The 14,898-nt window shown below is 48.8% G+C and overlaps 1 protein-coding gene across 8 annotated transcripts in view; it reads right to left on the bottom strand.

Moving 5' to 3' along the window:
• camsap3 (calmodulin regulated spectrin-associated protein family, member 3) overlaps positions 1-14,898 on the bottom strand; it is a 128,085-nt gene that overhangs the window by 18,967 nt on the left and 94,220 nt on the right. For all 8 annotated transcript variants that reach the window (XM_078429338.1, XM_078429339.1, XM_078429341.1 and 5 more), the window contains 5 exons: positions 11,064-11,202; positions 7,964-8,103; positions 5,029-5,122; positions 4,429-4,477; positions 2,937-3,013 (listed from right to left, as the gene is read on the bottom strand). In XM_078429338.1, coding sequence (XP_078285464.1) covers positions 2,937-3,013; positions 4,429-4,477; positions 5,029-5,122; positions 7,964-8,103; positions 11,064-11,202 — 499 coding nt within the window. The remainder of the gene's footprint in view (positions 1-2,936; positions 3,014-4,428; positions 4,478-5,028; positions 5,123-7,963; positions 8,104-11,063; positions 11,203-14,898) is intronic.

Below are 14,898 nucleotides of genomic sequence, written 5' to 3'. Positions count from 1 at the left end.
CCTCTGGTCCTCGATTCACCTACTCTGGGCAAGAGTACTGTGTTCTTTAACAGGTTACACTGCCAACATTCCCCACTAAGTTTCACTCTGGCAGCTTTGTTACTGCTCTGGATGGGGTTATGCAACAAATCAGAGGTTTCAACCATGCAGAGAAACCCACTATAATCCACAGTGGGTTTTGTAAAACTGTCACAGGTACACCACTGTTGTAAATGACGCTGAAAGCAATTATCCAAACTGAGAAGATATCATTAGCCATCAACCAGCTCACAGAGAGTCAAAGGCATTCGATTCGATACGGAATCGTGATGTTTCTGAATCGAGGATGTTTCCACTAGTGGGAGAGTCTAGGACCAGAGGTCACAGCCTCAGAATTAAAGGACCTTCCTTTAGGAAGATGAGGAGGAATTTCTTTGGTCAGAGGGTGGTGAATCTGTGGAATTCATTGCTGGAGAAGGCTGTGGAAGTCAAGTATTTTTCAAGGGAAGATTGATAGATTCTTGATTAGTACCGGTGTCAGGGGTTATGGGGAGAAGGCAGGAGAATGGGGTTAGGTGGGAGAGATAGATCAGCCATGATTGAATGGCGGAGTAGACTTGATGGGCAGAATGGCCTAATTCTGCTCCTATCACGTGACCTAATTCTAAATCCCAGACACCTGGATTAATCCAAGGGGGATGCATGTGGCATGAGACGTGAATTGGCCAAGATAGACTGGCAATTGATTCTTAAAGGGTTGACGGTGGATATGCAATGGAAAGCATTTAAAGACCGCATGGATGAACTACAACGATTGTTCATCCCAGTTTGGCAAAAGAATAAATCAGGGAAGGTAGTGCATCCGTGGCTAACAAGGGAGATTAGGGATAATATCAAAACAAAAGATGAAGCGTACAAATTAGCAAGAAAAAGTAGCATACCAGAGGACTGGGAGAAATTCAGAGTCCAGCAGAGGAGGACAAAGGGCTTAATTAGGAAAGGGAAAATAGATTATGAAAGAAAACTGGCAGGGAACATAAAAACTGACTGCAAAAGCTTTTATAGATATGTGGAGAAAAAGATTAGTTAAGACAAATGTAGGTCCCTTGCAGTCAGAAACAGGTGAATTGATCATGGGGAACAAGGACATGGCAGACCAATTGAATAACTACTTTGGTTCTGTCTTCACTAAGGAAGACATAAATAATCTGCCGGAAATAGCAGGGGACCGGGGGTCAAATGAGATGGAGGAACTGAGTGAAATCCAGGTTAGTCGGGAAGTGGTGTTAGGTAAATTAAATGGATTAAAGGCCGATAAATCCCCAGGGCCAGATAGGCTGCATCCCAGAGTGCTTAAGGAGGTAGCCCCAGAAATAGTGGATGCATTAGTGATAATTTTTCAAAACTCTTTAGATTCTGGAGTAGTTCCTGAGGACTGGAGGGTAGCTAATGTAACCCCACTTTTCAAAAAGGGAAGGAGAGAGAAAACGGGGAATTATAGACCAGTTAGTCTAACATCGGTAGTGGGGAAAATGCTAGAGTCAGTTATTAAAGATGTGATAGCATCACATTTGGAAAGTGGTGAAATCATTGAACAAAGTCAGCATGGATTTATGAAAAGTAAATCATGTCTGACGAATCTTATAGAGTTTTTCGAGGATGTAACTAGTAGAGTGGATAAGGGAGAACCAGTGGATGTGTTATATCTGGACTTCCCCAGAAGGCCTTCGACAAGGTCCCACATAAGAGATTAGTATGCAAACTTAAAGCACACGGTATTGTGGGTTCAGTATTGATGTGGATAGAGAACTGGCTGGCAGACAGGAAGCAAAGAGTAGGAATAAACAGGTCCTTTTCAGAATGGCAGGCAGTGACTAGTGGGGTACCGCAAGGCTCAGTGCTGGGACCCCTGCTATTTACAATATATATTAATGATTTGGACGAGGGAATTGAATGCAACATCTCCAAGTTTGCGGATGACACAAAGCTGGGGGGCAGTGTTAGCTGTGAGGAGGATGCTAGGAGGCTGCAAATGACTTGGATAGGTTAGGTGAGTGGGCAAATGCATGGCAGATGCAGTATAATGTGGATAAATGTGAGGTTATCCACTTTGGTGGCAAGAACAGGAAAGCAGACTATTACCTGAATGGTGGCCGATTAGGAAAAGGGGAGATGCAACGTGACCTGGGTGTCATGGTGCACCAGTCATTGAAAGTAGGCATGCAGGTGCAGCAGGCAGTGAAGAAAGCGAATGGTATGTTGGCATTCATAGCGAGGGGATTTGAGTATAGGAGCAGGGAGGTTCTGCTGCAGTTGTACAGGGCATTGGTAAGACCACACCTGGAGTATTGCGTATAGTTTTGGTCTCCTAATCTGAGGAAAGACATTCTTGCCATAGAGGGAGTACAGAGAAGGTTCACCAGATTGATTCCTGGGATGGCAGGACTTTCATATGAAGAAAGACTGGATAGACTCGGCTTGTACTCGCTGGAATTTAGAAGATTGAGAGGGGATCTTGTAGAAACTTACAAAATTCTTAAGGGGTTGGACAGGCTAGATGCAGGAAGATTGTTCCCGATGTTGGGGAAGTCCAGAACAAGGGGTCACAGTTTAAGGATAAGGGGGAAGTCTTTTAGGACCGAGATGAGAACATTTTATTTTCACACAGAGAGTGGTGAATCTGTGGAATTCTCTGCCACAGAAGGTAGTTGAGGCCAGTTCATTGGCTATATTTAAGAGGGAGTTAGATGTGGCCCTTGTGGCTAAAGGGATCAGGGGGTATGGAGAGAAGGCAGGTACAGGTTACTGAGCTGGATGATCAGCCATGATCATATTGAATGGCGGTGCAGGCTCGAAGGGCCGAATGGCCTATTCCTGCACCTATTTTCTATGTTTCCATGTGTGAATGTTGTGCCAAATCCCTGTGGGAAGGGTGGAGGTGAGGGAGGCCGCCATACCTGAGCTGTGTCCGGCTGGGGACGTCTGCTGTAGAACAGGCAAGAAGGGTTGCTTGAGGAGGAAGGCAGGCAGATGGCTGAAACCAACACAGAGTTTACAATCAATGAGAGTGATTACCGTCCGTCAACTGGAGCGGGCAACTCGCGATGGGAACCCGCTCGATGTGTCTGGACCAGGGGACACAGATACAGCACAGAAACAGGCCCTTCGGCCCACCGAGTCCGCACCGACCAGCGATCCCCGCACACTAACGCTATCCTACACACGCTAGGGACAATTTACAATTATACCAAGCCAATTAATCTACAAACCTGCACGTCTTTGGAATGTGGGAGGAAACCAGAGCACCCGGGGAAAACCCACGCAGGTCACTGGGAGAACGTACAAACTCCACACAGACAGCGCCCATAGTCGGGATCGATCCGGGGTCTCTGGCGCTGAGAGGCAGCAGCTCTACTGCTGCTCCACCGTGCAGGTTTAGAGTTGTAGCCACGTGCAGGCAGCGGAGATCAGTTTAAGTCGGCATCACGTACGACACAGTGGGCCAAAGGGCCTGCTCACGTTCTGTTCCATTTTTACAATTCACAAAGCAAGACTCTGATCGGGTTTCAAGGTAGGCGTTGTACATAGTTCCAGGTTCAAACTCACACACAGCAGGAACAGGGAGGGGTAAAGGGGCACTGTGGGGTGATGGGTTGTGTCTGTCTCAGTGATGAGGGTCTCCACAGCCCCCCACCCCCAGTCACTATACAACTCCACACACAGCTGTTCCCACAATAACATTTACACTGGGAGCTAACGGGGGTCAGGGGGCCTGAGGAATTTCCAAAAACCAAACACTCTGGCAGAACGAAGACAAGAACTCCCCTCCCCTCCCCCACACACCACCCCTCCCCTCCCCCACACACCTCCCCTCCCCCCACCACCCCTCCCCTCCCCCCACCACCCCTCCCCTCCCCCCACCACCCCTCCCCTCCCCCTACACACCCCCTCCCCTCCCCCCACACCACCCCTCCCCTCCCCCACACACCTCCCCTCCCCCACACCCCACCCCTCCCCCCACACACCTCCCCTCCCCTCCCCCTACACACCTCCCCTCCCCTCCCCCCACACCCCTCCCCTCCCCCCACACCCCTCCCCTCCCCCTACACACCACCCCTCCCCTCCCCCCACACCTCCCCTCCCCTCCCTCACACACCACCATATCCCCCCTCACCTTCACAACACTCCCCCTCTCCCTCCCCAACCCGCCTCTCCACATCCCTGTCCCTACACTCCCCTCCCCTCCCTTCCCCCCCTTCTCCACACCCCACCCCTCCCCCTCTTCACCCTCCCTCTCCCCACACACCACACCCTCTCTCCCTGTCCACACACCACCCCTCCCCAGTCAACAACACTGCACCCTCTCCCTGGGAACCAGCCCAGCATAATTCCCTGCTCGTCAGGGTCACACCTCAACTCCACTCAAAGACCCAGCAACCAGAGGCTCACCTGCTGTTCTCAGCACCAGTAGGCGTGTTCGGTCCACTGCCCGGTAGATCTGTGAAAGGGGACAAAGAAAATAGACACAGAGTGCTGGAGTAACTCAGCGGGTCAGGCGGCATCTCTGGAGAACATGGATAGGTGACATTTCACAGAGTGCTGGAGTAACTCAGCGGGTCAGGCAGCATCTGTGGAGAACATGGATAGGTGACATTTCACAGAGTGCTGGAGTAACTCAGCGGGTCAGGCAGCATCTCTGGAGAACATGGATAGGTGAAGTTTCAGGTCGGGATGGAGTGGGTGTGGGGAGGATGTTTCCACTAGCGGGAGAATCGAGGACTAAAGGCCACAGCCTCAGAATTGAAGGACGTTCTTTTAGGAAGGAGATGAGGAGGAATCCCTTTATTCAGATGGTGGTGAATGTGAAACTCATTGCCACGGAAGGCTGTGGAGGCCAAGTCAGTGGATATTTTCTCTAAGCCTGTGGTCTCCAGTGGGCCATTTCACCTCCCTCTGTTGGTGGTCGGTCTCTGTACATCCCCACCTTGCCCTGATGCTCGGCTGGAATTCCAACCGGTCACCAGGACAACCATCTACCCCATTGCCTACCTTCCAGGTCGGGACCCTCTCTCGGGCGGACAAACTCCGGCTTCAGTATCTCAAACCACCAGAAGAGCTCGGCCACAAACACCAAGATGTTAATCTGTGGAAGGAGAGAGAAACATGCAGGCATCAGTCCAAACCTACCGATTGAATCATGGCACAAGTTCATAGGTTCTAGAAGCAGAATTAGGCCATTCAGCCCATCAAGTCTATTCCGCCATGTAAGAGGAGGGAGATACATAGAAAATAGGTGCAGGAGTAGGCCATTCGGCCCTTTGAGCCAGCACCGCCTGATCATCCACAATCAGTACCCCGTTCCTGCTTTCTCCCCATATCCCTTGATTCCGTTAGCCCTGAGAGCTAAATCTAACTCTCTCTTGAATTGAAGATGCCAAAGGAAATGGTTCTTGGACCGAGGTTTCTTGAGACCATGTCTGTGGGAAGAGGTTTTCCAGACTAACTCCGTGACCTTCCACGAGCCTTCACTACCCAGAGAACGGCTCCTTCCTCAACAGCAGGGAAGCCGGTGGAAAGTGGTGAGTCTGTGGAATTCTCTGCCACAGAAGGCAGTTGAGGCCAGTTCATTGGCTATATTTAAGAGGGAGTTAGATGTGGCCCTTTTTGCTAAAGGGATCAGGGGGTATGGAGAGAAGGCAGGTACAGGCTACTGAGCTGGAGGATCAGCCATGATCATATTGAATGGCGGTGCAGGCTCGAAGGGCCGAATGGCCTACTCCTGCACCTATTTTCTATGTTTCTATGTTTCTAAACCCAATGGAATGAATGTTACATTTTCCGATTTGAGGTAACTCCTTATCTCCAGTGCGATGTTGAAGACGTTGATGGAAGACGCATGTGTAGGGACAACAGAGGAGCTGGCCAGCTGTATGGAGGACAGAGATGTGTGGGGCGTCCGTCACTGTGCCCGTCGCAAACCAGCACCACTGCGTCGCTAATGTCTAAAACCATATTAAATTTTCCCCACCTCCCCCACTCAGAGAGTCGGGGGGAGACAGTCGGGGGAGACAGGGGGAAAGGAGAGAATCGATGGGCCACTGTACGGCGAGAGGAAATGTGGTGGGAAGGGGGTGGAAGAGCATCTTGATAGCACCTTCTTCACCCAATGACAAGCCATCACATCTGTCACTCTTCATAAAAGGCGTTAACCCTCACCTTCACCACACTGAGATCAGTACAATGGACCACTCCGACCAATACCAAGCGTCGGAGTGCTCAACAAAACACCCAACACTCAAACACCTCTCAGACCAGCCCCTTAAAGCACTTTAACTCCCCCTCAAAGTCCCACTCTGACCATTCTGTTCCACAGTGAGGCCCAGTGCAAGTTGGAGGAACAGCACCTGATATTTCACTTGGGCAGCTTGCACTCAGCAAGGTGCATTGGTATGAACATTGACTTCTCTAACTTTTGCTTTCCCTCTCTGTCCATCCCTCCCTATCCTAGTTCTCCTGATTATATGTTACTGAGTGTATGCCTCATTGTCACCTTCCCCTCAGCCAACAATCATCCAGTCTACATTTTCCTTGGACTTTGTCCCCTTTGATCACCCGTTTTCACACCTTACCCTTCCATATCTCTGTGTCTCCCTCTCCCCTGACTCTCAGTCTGAAGAAGGGTCTCGACCCGAAACGTCACCCATTCCTTCTCTCCAGAGATCCTGCCTGTCCCGCTGAGTTACTCCAGCACTTTGTGTCTACCTTTAAAAAGTATGTCTGAGAGGCGCTGAGTTCAGGGAGAGAGTTTCAAGCCCAATTAAAGACAATCTGTATAAACAAACTGGTCCACATTGTAAATTATCTAAAAGTAACCCAGTGTTAATAAAACATGTTGCGAGACTTGAGGTGATAAACGATTACATGCACAGCTGTTCCTCATTTTGTGTCCGTACGTTGACTGCCCACTGTCTCACATTTCAAAGAGGAAGAAAGTTAGGAGAATCATCAGACTGCAAGTTAGGTGGGCACGAAGCCCGCCATGCCCCCATGCAAGGGAATAGGTGTGCAAGTCCACAAGCACTGCACATCAATGGGGACTACTGACTGGCCCATCAACATCAACTGGCACAGGAACGCTGAGGCCCTGTGCAAGAGCCGGCTGTACCTTTTGAGAAGGCTCTGCTCCTTCAACGTCTGCACTTGTCATTTTAACTTCATGTTTCATGTATTTTGTGTTTTGTGACTGTTGGCAGATCAATTTCCCTCCTGGGATAAATAGTTCTATCGTATCGTATCGTACCGTATCGACTAGAAGCCTCAAGGAGATTTTCTAATGCTTCACAATGACTCAGGACAAATGTTTATAGACAGCAAAGATTTAGAGAGATAGGAACCAATGGGACCAGCTTAGGTGGGGTATCTTGGTCGGCATGGACAAGTAGATCTGAATGGCCCATTTCAGTTTAGTTTAGAGATACAGTGCTGTGACAGGCCCTTCGGCCCATCGAGTACACACCGACCAGCGATCCCCACACACCAACACTATCCTACACTAGGATTAGTCATGATGGAATAGCAGAGTAGACTCCACAAGACCATAGGACATAAGAGCAGAATGAGGCCATTCGGCCCATTGAGTCTACTCCGCTAATCAACCATGGCTGATCTAGTTTTCCTTCTAAACCCCATTCTCCTGCCTTCTCCCCATAACCATTGAAACCTTACTAAACAAGAACCAATCAATCTCTGCTTTAAAAGTACCTAATGACTTGGCAAAAATACCCAAAGATGATGAAAATACTCAATGACTTGATGAAAATACTCAATGACTTGATGAAAATACTCAATGACTTGATGAAAATACTCAATGACTTGGCGAAATACCCGATGACTCGGCCAAATGACCTAATCTTGCCCTTGTATGACCAAGCTCCATGCGTCACCGATGGCAATGTTGAGGGCACTGGTGTAAATCAGTCGTTACCTTCAGGAGGGGCGGGGTATAGAGCATGTCCTCCAGCCCCAGGTGACAGCAACTGCCCAGGTACTCCTGCGTGAAGTCCACAACCAGCTGCAGGTTGTAGAGACTGTCGGCCACGGACATGGTCTCCTTCAGACAGATATCTGGAGAAAAATGGAGAAAATGAGAAAGGGGGAGGAGAGGACAACTGAGAGAGTGGTCATCATTAAACACCAACCCGCCCACAGTGAACGGCCGCCTATCATCATTAACACCAGCCCGCCCGCAGTGAACGACCGCCTATCATCATTAACACCAGCCCGCCCGCAGTGAACGACCGCCTATCATCATTAACACCAGCCCGCCCGCAGTGAACGACCGCCTATCATCATTAAACACCAGCCCGCCCGCAGTGAACGACCGCCTATCTCAGACACGACTACGAGCTAAATAGTAGAATCAAGGAACCGCAGATGCTGGTTAATTCACAAAAAGGACACAGAGTGCTGGAGTAACTCAGCGGGTCGGGCAGCATCTGTGGAGAACATGGATAGGTGACGTTTCGGATCGGGACCCTACTTCAGACTGCTCTCCACTCTTGGGATCGGAGCAGAACGCAACTTAGACCATGCTATGGATTCATGGCCACCTGTCACACTGAGATACTGGCCATTGTGTTCTCCTCAGAGATGATCCACACACTCACTATTCACGACTTTCCTCACCCAATATGAAAACCTCATCCCATTTAGATTACTTTAGTTTAGTTTGGTTTGGTCTGGTTTAGTTTAGTTTAGAGATACAGCATGACCCACCAGGTCCACACCGACCAGCGACCACTAGTTCTATGTTATCCCACTTTCTCATCCACTCCCTACACAATAGGGGCAATTTACAGAGGACAATTAACCTACAAACCCACACGTCTTTGGGATGTGGGTGGAAACCGGAAACCCATGCAGTCTCGTTTAGTTTCGTTTATTGTCACGTGTACTGAGGTACAGCGAAAAGCTTTTGTTGCTGCTAGTCAGCGGAAAGACAACACATGAGACAATTGCAGTATAATGTGGATAAATGTGAGGTTATCCACTTTGGTGGCAAGAACAGGAAAGCAGACTATTATCTGAATGGTGGCCGATTAGGAAAAGGGGAGATGCAACGAGACCTGGGTGTCGTGGTACACCAGTCATTGAAAGTAGGCATGCAGGTGCAGCAGGCAGTGAAGAAAGCGAATGGTATGTTGGCATTCATAGCGAGGGGATTTGAGTATAGGAGCAGGAAAGTTCTGCTGCAGTTGTACAGGGCATTGGTGAGACCACACCTGGAATATTGCCATAGAGGGAGTACAGAGAAGGTTCACCAGATTGATTCCTGGGATGGCAGGACTTTCATATGAAGAAAGACTGGATAGACTCGGCTTGTACTCGCTGGAATTTAGAAGATTATAGAAACTTACAAAATTCTTAAGGGGTTGGACAGGCTAGATGCAGGAAGATTGGTCCCGATGTTGGGGAAGTCCAGAACAAGGGGTCACAGTTTAAGGATAAGGGGGAAGTCTTTTAGGACCGAGATGAGAAAGTTTTTTTTCACACAGAGAGTGGTGAATCTGTGGAATTCTCTGCCACAGAAGGTAGTTGAGGCCAGTTCATTGGCTATATTTAAGAGGGAGTTAGATGTGGCCCTTGTGGCTAAAGGGATCAGGGGGTATGGAGAGAAGGCAGGTACGGGATACTGAGTTGGATGATCAGCCATGATCATATTGAATGGCGGTGCAGGCTCGAAGGGCCGAATGGCCTACTCCTGCACCTATTTTCTATGTTTCTATGATTACAATCGAGCCGTCCACAGTGTATACACGTGATTAAGGGAAGAACGTTTAATGCAAGGTAAAGTCCAGTAAAGTCCAATTAAAGATCGTCTGTCCAAACTCCGTATAGAAAGCACCCGTAGTCAGGATGTAACCTGGGTCTCTGGCGCTGTAAGGCAGCAACTCTACCGCTGCTCCACTGTGCTGCCCTTTGCTTAAACCCATTGTCAGTTCAGTTTAGTTCAGTTATTGTCCCGTGTACCGAGGTACAGTGAAAAGCTTTTGTTGCGTGCTAACCAGTCAGCAGAAAGACAATACATGATTACAATCGAGCCATTTACAGTGTGCAGATACATGATAAGTGAATAACGTTTAGTGCAAGGTAAAGCCGGTAAAGTCCGATCAAGGATAGTCCGAGGGTCACCAATGAGGTAGATAGTAGTTCAGCACTGCTCTCTGGTTGTGGTGGGATGGTTCAGTTGCCTGATAACAGCTGGGAATCTGGAGGTGTGCGTTTTCCCACTTCTGTACCTCTTGCCTGATGGGAGAGGGGAGAAGAGGGAGTGGCCGGGGTGAGACTGGTCCTTTATTATGCTGAAGATCGACACAAAATGCTGGAGCAACTCAGCGGGACAGGCAGCATCTCTGGAGAGAAGAAATGGGTGACGTTTCGGGTCGAGACCCTTCTTCAGGCTGGTTCGGGATATGGGAAACGAGAGATATGGACGGTGATGTGGAGAGATAACGAAACAATGAATGAAAGATCTGCAAAAAAGTAACGATGATAAAGAAAACAGGCCATTGTTAGCTGTTGGGTGAAAGCGAGAAGCTGGTGCGACTTGGGTGGGGGAGGGATAGGGAGAGAGAGGGAATGCCGGGGCTACCTGAAGTGAGAGAAACCAATATTCGTACCATTGGGCTGTGAGCTGCCCAAGCAAAATGTCCAGTCAGAGAGTTGTAAATCTGTGGAATTCTCTGCCTCAGAAGGCAGTGGAGACCAATTCTCTGAATGCATTCAAGAGAGAGCTCTTAAGGATAGCGGAGTCAGGGGGTATGGGGAGAAGGCAGGAACGGGGTACTGATTGAGAATGATCAGCCATGATCACATTGAATGGCGGTGCTGACTTGAAGTGCCGAATGGCCTCTTCCTGCACCTATTGTCTATTGTCATGCTGTTCCCCCCATTGGCGTTACGAACATGCGACTGGCCTTGCCGAGGCAGCATGGGGTGTGGATGGAGTGGACGGGAGGGAGGGAGGGGACGGGAGGGAGGGAGGGAGGGAGGGAGGTTAGTCAGTAACACCAGCGCCCACTCACCTTGCAAACGCAGCACCTCAGGGCAGTAGTGGTGGATCAATGCTGCCACGGCACAACCATTGGCCAGGTCCTTTAGCTGGGTGACCGAGGGGAAGCATGGAGTCTGCTTGCTCAGCACTTTATCCTTCCTGTAACGAATCTGGTTAGAAGGGAGACACAATCTCAGCTTTGGAAACAGACCGGGTGAGGGGGGTTGAGTTGAGTGGTGGGAGCTTGTTAGCTGGTAACAAGGATTGAAATAGCCACTAGTACCGTGTAACTTCACAAGTAACCAACCCAACTAGCATTACCATGACAAGCTGAAGACCAAGTGCCCAATAATTACTGCTGTGGTATAAATGTGCCTGTATTAAATGGGCCCACCACGTATTCTGTCCTGATCTATTAATTCACTGGGGAGGTCAGGCAGCATCTCTCTCTGCTGAGTTACTCCAGCATTTTGTCAATAAACACCTTCGATTTGTACCAGCATCTGCAGTTATTTTCTTATACTAATCATCTCCTTGGCAAAGGCCAGGGACACCGAGGTTAATTTTGTACCAGGCATTGTCCCAGTTTCGTCAATCACCCTGGGAGTTGGCCTCTTTAACTAGGATCTTGTAACCGGCTTCCTGCTTAAGTTAGGCATTGGCATAGTTGTGCCAAAGTTAACAACTGCTGGTGCTGGTGAAGCCAAGAGATTCTGCTGCACAAGGGACCCGCTACATAAGCTGAAGGTGGAGGTACAGAGTTGCTGCCTTACAGCAAATGCAGCTCCAGAGACCCAGGTTCGATCCTGACTACGGGTGCTGTCTGTACGAAGTTTGTAAGTTCTCCCCGTGACCTGCGTGGGTTATTTAGAAGCACACACATGGGGCAGTGCAGTGGCATAGCGGGACAGGCAGCATCTCTGGTAGAACTACTGCCTTACAGTTGCTCCCATGCTCCAAAGACGTACAGGTTTGTAGGTTAATTGGCTTGGTGTAAATGTAAAATTGTCCCTCGTGTGTGTAGGGTAGTGTTAATGTGTGGGGATCGCTGGTCAGCGCGGACTCGGTATTTCCGCACTCTATCTCTAAAGTAAGCTAAATTTCAGAAACTCGAAATACTTTCACGGCAATTCATGGGAACTTTCATTAGTAAAAGGAATCCCACAACTAACCACACTTATTCCAATTCCCCCATTCCACTGCACTACTCCACTCTAACCAGGTTAGAGGGTTCTAGGCCACTTATGTGGCCCTTTCTTCACCCCTTTCCCCATTTTAACCCATAATTTGGATCTGACCGCTCATAACATCAAACCATAGCAACCTCCACAAAGATTAAAGGTCAAGGTTGAGAGGGAGACAAACTATGTGGAATTCTCTGCCACAGAAGGTAGTTGAGGCCAGTTCATTGGCTATATTTAAGAGGGAGTTAGATGTGGCCCTTTTTGCTAAAGGGATCAGGGGGTATGGAGGGAAGGCAGGTACAGGCTACTGAGCTGAATGATCAGCCATGATCATATTGAATGGCGGTGCAGGCTCGCACCTATTTTCTATGTTTCTATGTTTCTATGTTTCTATGTTTCTATGTTTCTATGACCCTGGAGCACGTTTGGTTTAGTTTAGTAAGTCCAGGCTGAGCAGCGATCCCCACACATTAACACTATCCGACACACACTAGGGACAATTTTACATTTTCATCAAGCCAATTAACCTATAAACCTGCACGTCTTTGGAGTGTGGGAGGAAACCGAAGATCTCAGAGAAAACCCACGCAGGTCACGGGGAGAACGTACAAACTCCGTACAGATGGCGCCCGTAGTCAGGATCGAACCTGGGTCTCTGGCGCTGCATTCGCTGTAAAGCAGCAACTTTACAAGATGCTGGAGTCAATTATAAAAGACGAAATTGCGGAGCATTTGGATCGCAGTAACAGGATCGTTCCGAGTCAGCATGGATTTACGAAGGGGAAATCGTGCTTGACTAATCTACTGGAATTTTTTGAGGATGTAACTAGGAAAATTGACAGGGGAGAGCCGGTGGATGTGGTGTACCTCGACTTTCAGAAAGCCTTCGACAAGGTCCCACATAGAAGATTGGTGGGCAAAATTAGAGCACATGGTATTGGAGGTAGGGTACTGACATGGATAGAAAGTTGGTTGACAGACAGAAAGCAAAGAGTGGGGATAAATGGGTCCCTTTCAGAATGGCAGGCAGTGACTAGTGGGGTACCGCAAGGCTCGGTGTTGGGACCGCAGCTATTTACAATATACATCAATGACTTGGATGAAGGGATTAAAAGTACCATTAGCAAATTTGCCGATGATACAAAGCTAGGTGGCAGTGTGAACTGTGAGGAAGATGCTATGAGGTTGCAGGGTGACTTGGACAGGTTGTGTGAGTGGGCGGATGCATGGCAGATGCAGTTTAATGTGGATAAGTGTGAGGTTATCCACTTTGGTGGTAAGAATAGGAAGGCAGATTATTATTTGAATGGTGTCAAATTAGGAAAAGGGGACGTACAACGTGATCTGGGTGTCCTAGTGCATCAGTCACGGAAAGGAAGCATGCAGGTACAGCAGGCAGTGAAGAGAGCCAATGGAATGTTGGCATTCATAACAAGAGGAGTCGAGTATAGGAGCAAAGAGGTCCTTCTGCAGTTGTACAGGGCCCTAGTGAGACCGCACCTGGAGTACTGTGTGCAGTTTTGGTCTCCAAATTTGAGGAAGGATATTCTTGCTATTGAGGGCATGCAGCGTAGGTTTACTAGGTTAATTCCCGGAATGGCGGGACTGTCATATGTTGAAAGACTGGAGCGACTAGGTTTGTATACACTGGAATTTAGAAGGATGAGGGGGGATCTTATCGAAACGTATACGATTATTAAGGGGTTGGACATGTTAGAGGCAGGAAACATGTTCCCAATGTTGGGGGAGTCCAGAACAAGGGGCCACAGGTTAAGAATAAGGGGTCGGCCATTTAGAACAGAGATGAGGAAAAACTTTTTTAGTCAGAGAGTTGTGAATCTGTGGAATTCTCTGCCTCAGAAGGCAGTGGAGGCCAATTCTCTGAATACATTCAAGAGAGAGCTGGATAGAGCTCTTAAGGATAGCGGAGTCAGGGGGTATGGGGAGAAGGCAGGAACGGGGTACTGATTGAGAATGATCAGCCATGATCACATTGAATGGCGGTGCGTACAGGCTCGAAGGGCCGAATGGCCTACTCCTGTCTATTATCTATTGTCTAACTCTGCCCGCTGCACCACCGTGCCACCATTTCCCTTTCTTGCATTTCCCTATCTAGCAACGGCTTGGGACAGGACTGGCAGCTTAGTGTTGCTGTACAGAGCAAAGAAATGGAGGAAGGAGGAGGGGGAGTTGCATATATGATTGAGGAGAAATAACGGCAGTAGTCAGAAATGAAATTACAGAGAGAAAGGGTGAAAGGGATGATCACCTTGTTGGGATTGTACTATAGGCCCCCGAATAACAACCTGGAAATAGGCTGGGCGATCATGGAATGCTGCAAGATTAATGGGGCTGGCACTGCTTGAGATTTTAGCTTTCCTAATATGGACTGGTTCTGTCAGAGTGCTATAGGTTTAGATGGGGTGGGATTTGTTAAGTGTCTTCAGGAAAGCTTTTAGGAAGGAACTGCAGACGCTGGTTTAAACCGTAGACACAAAATGCTGGAGTAACTCAGCGGGACAGGCAGCATCTCTGGAGAGAAGGAATGGGTGACGCTTTTGTGTCCAGACGCTTCTTCAGTCTGAACTGGAAATGTCAGGAAACATCAGGAAAGCTTCCTCTGACAATGTGTGGAGGGCCCTGCTTTGGAGAGGACGAAGTCTGTGTGGGAAATAAAGCAGG

This window comes from Rhinoraja longicauda, chromosome 37 (assembly GCF_053455715.1).
Source record: "Rhinoraja longicauda isolate Sanriku21f chromosome 37, sRhiLon1.1, whole genome shotgun sequence".
Lineage (NCBI taxonomy): Eukaryota > Metazoa > Chordata > Chondrichthyes > Rajiformes > Arhynchobatidae > Rhinoraja > Rhinoraja longicauda.
This window is presented reverse-complemented; position numbering and strand designations above follow the sequence as displayed.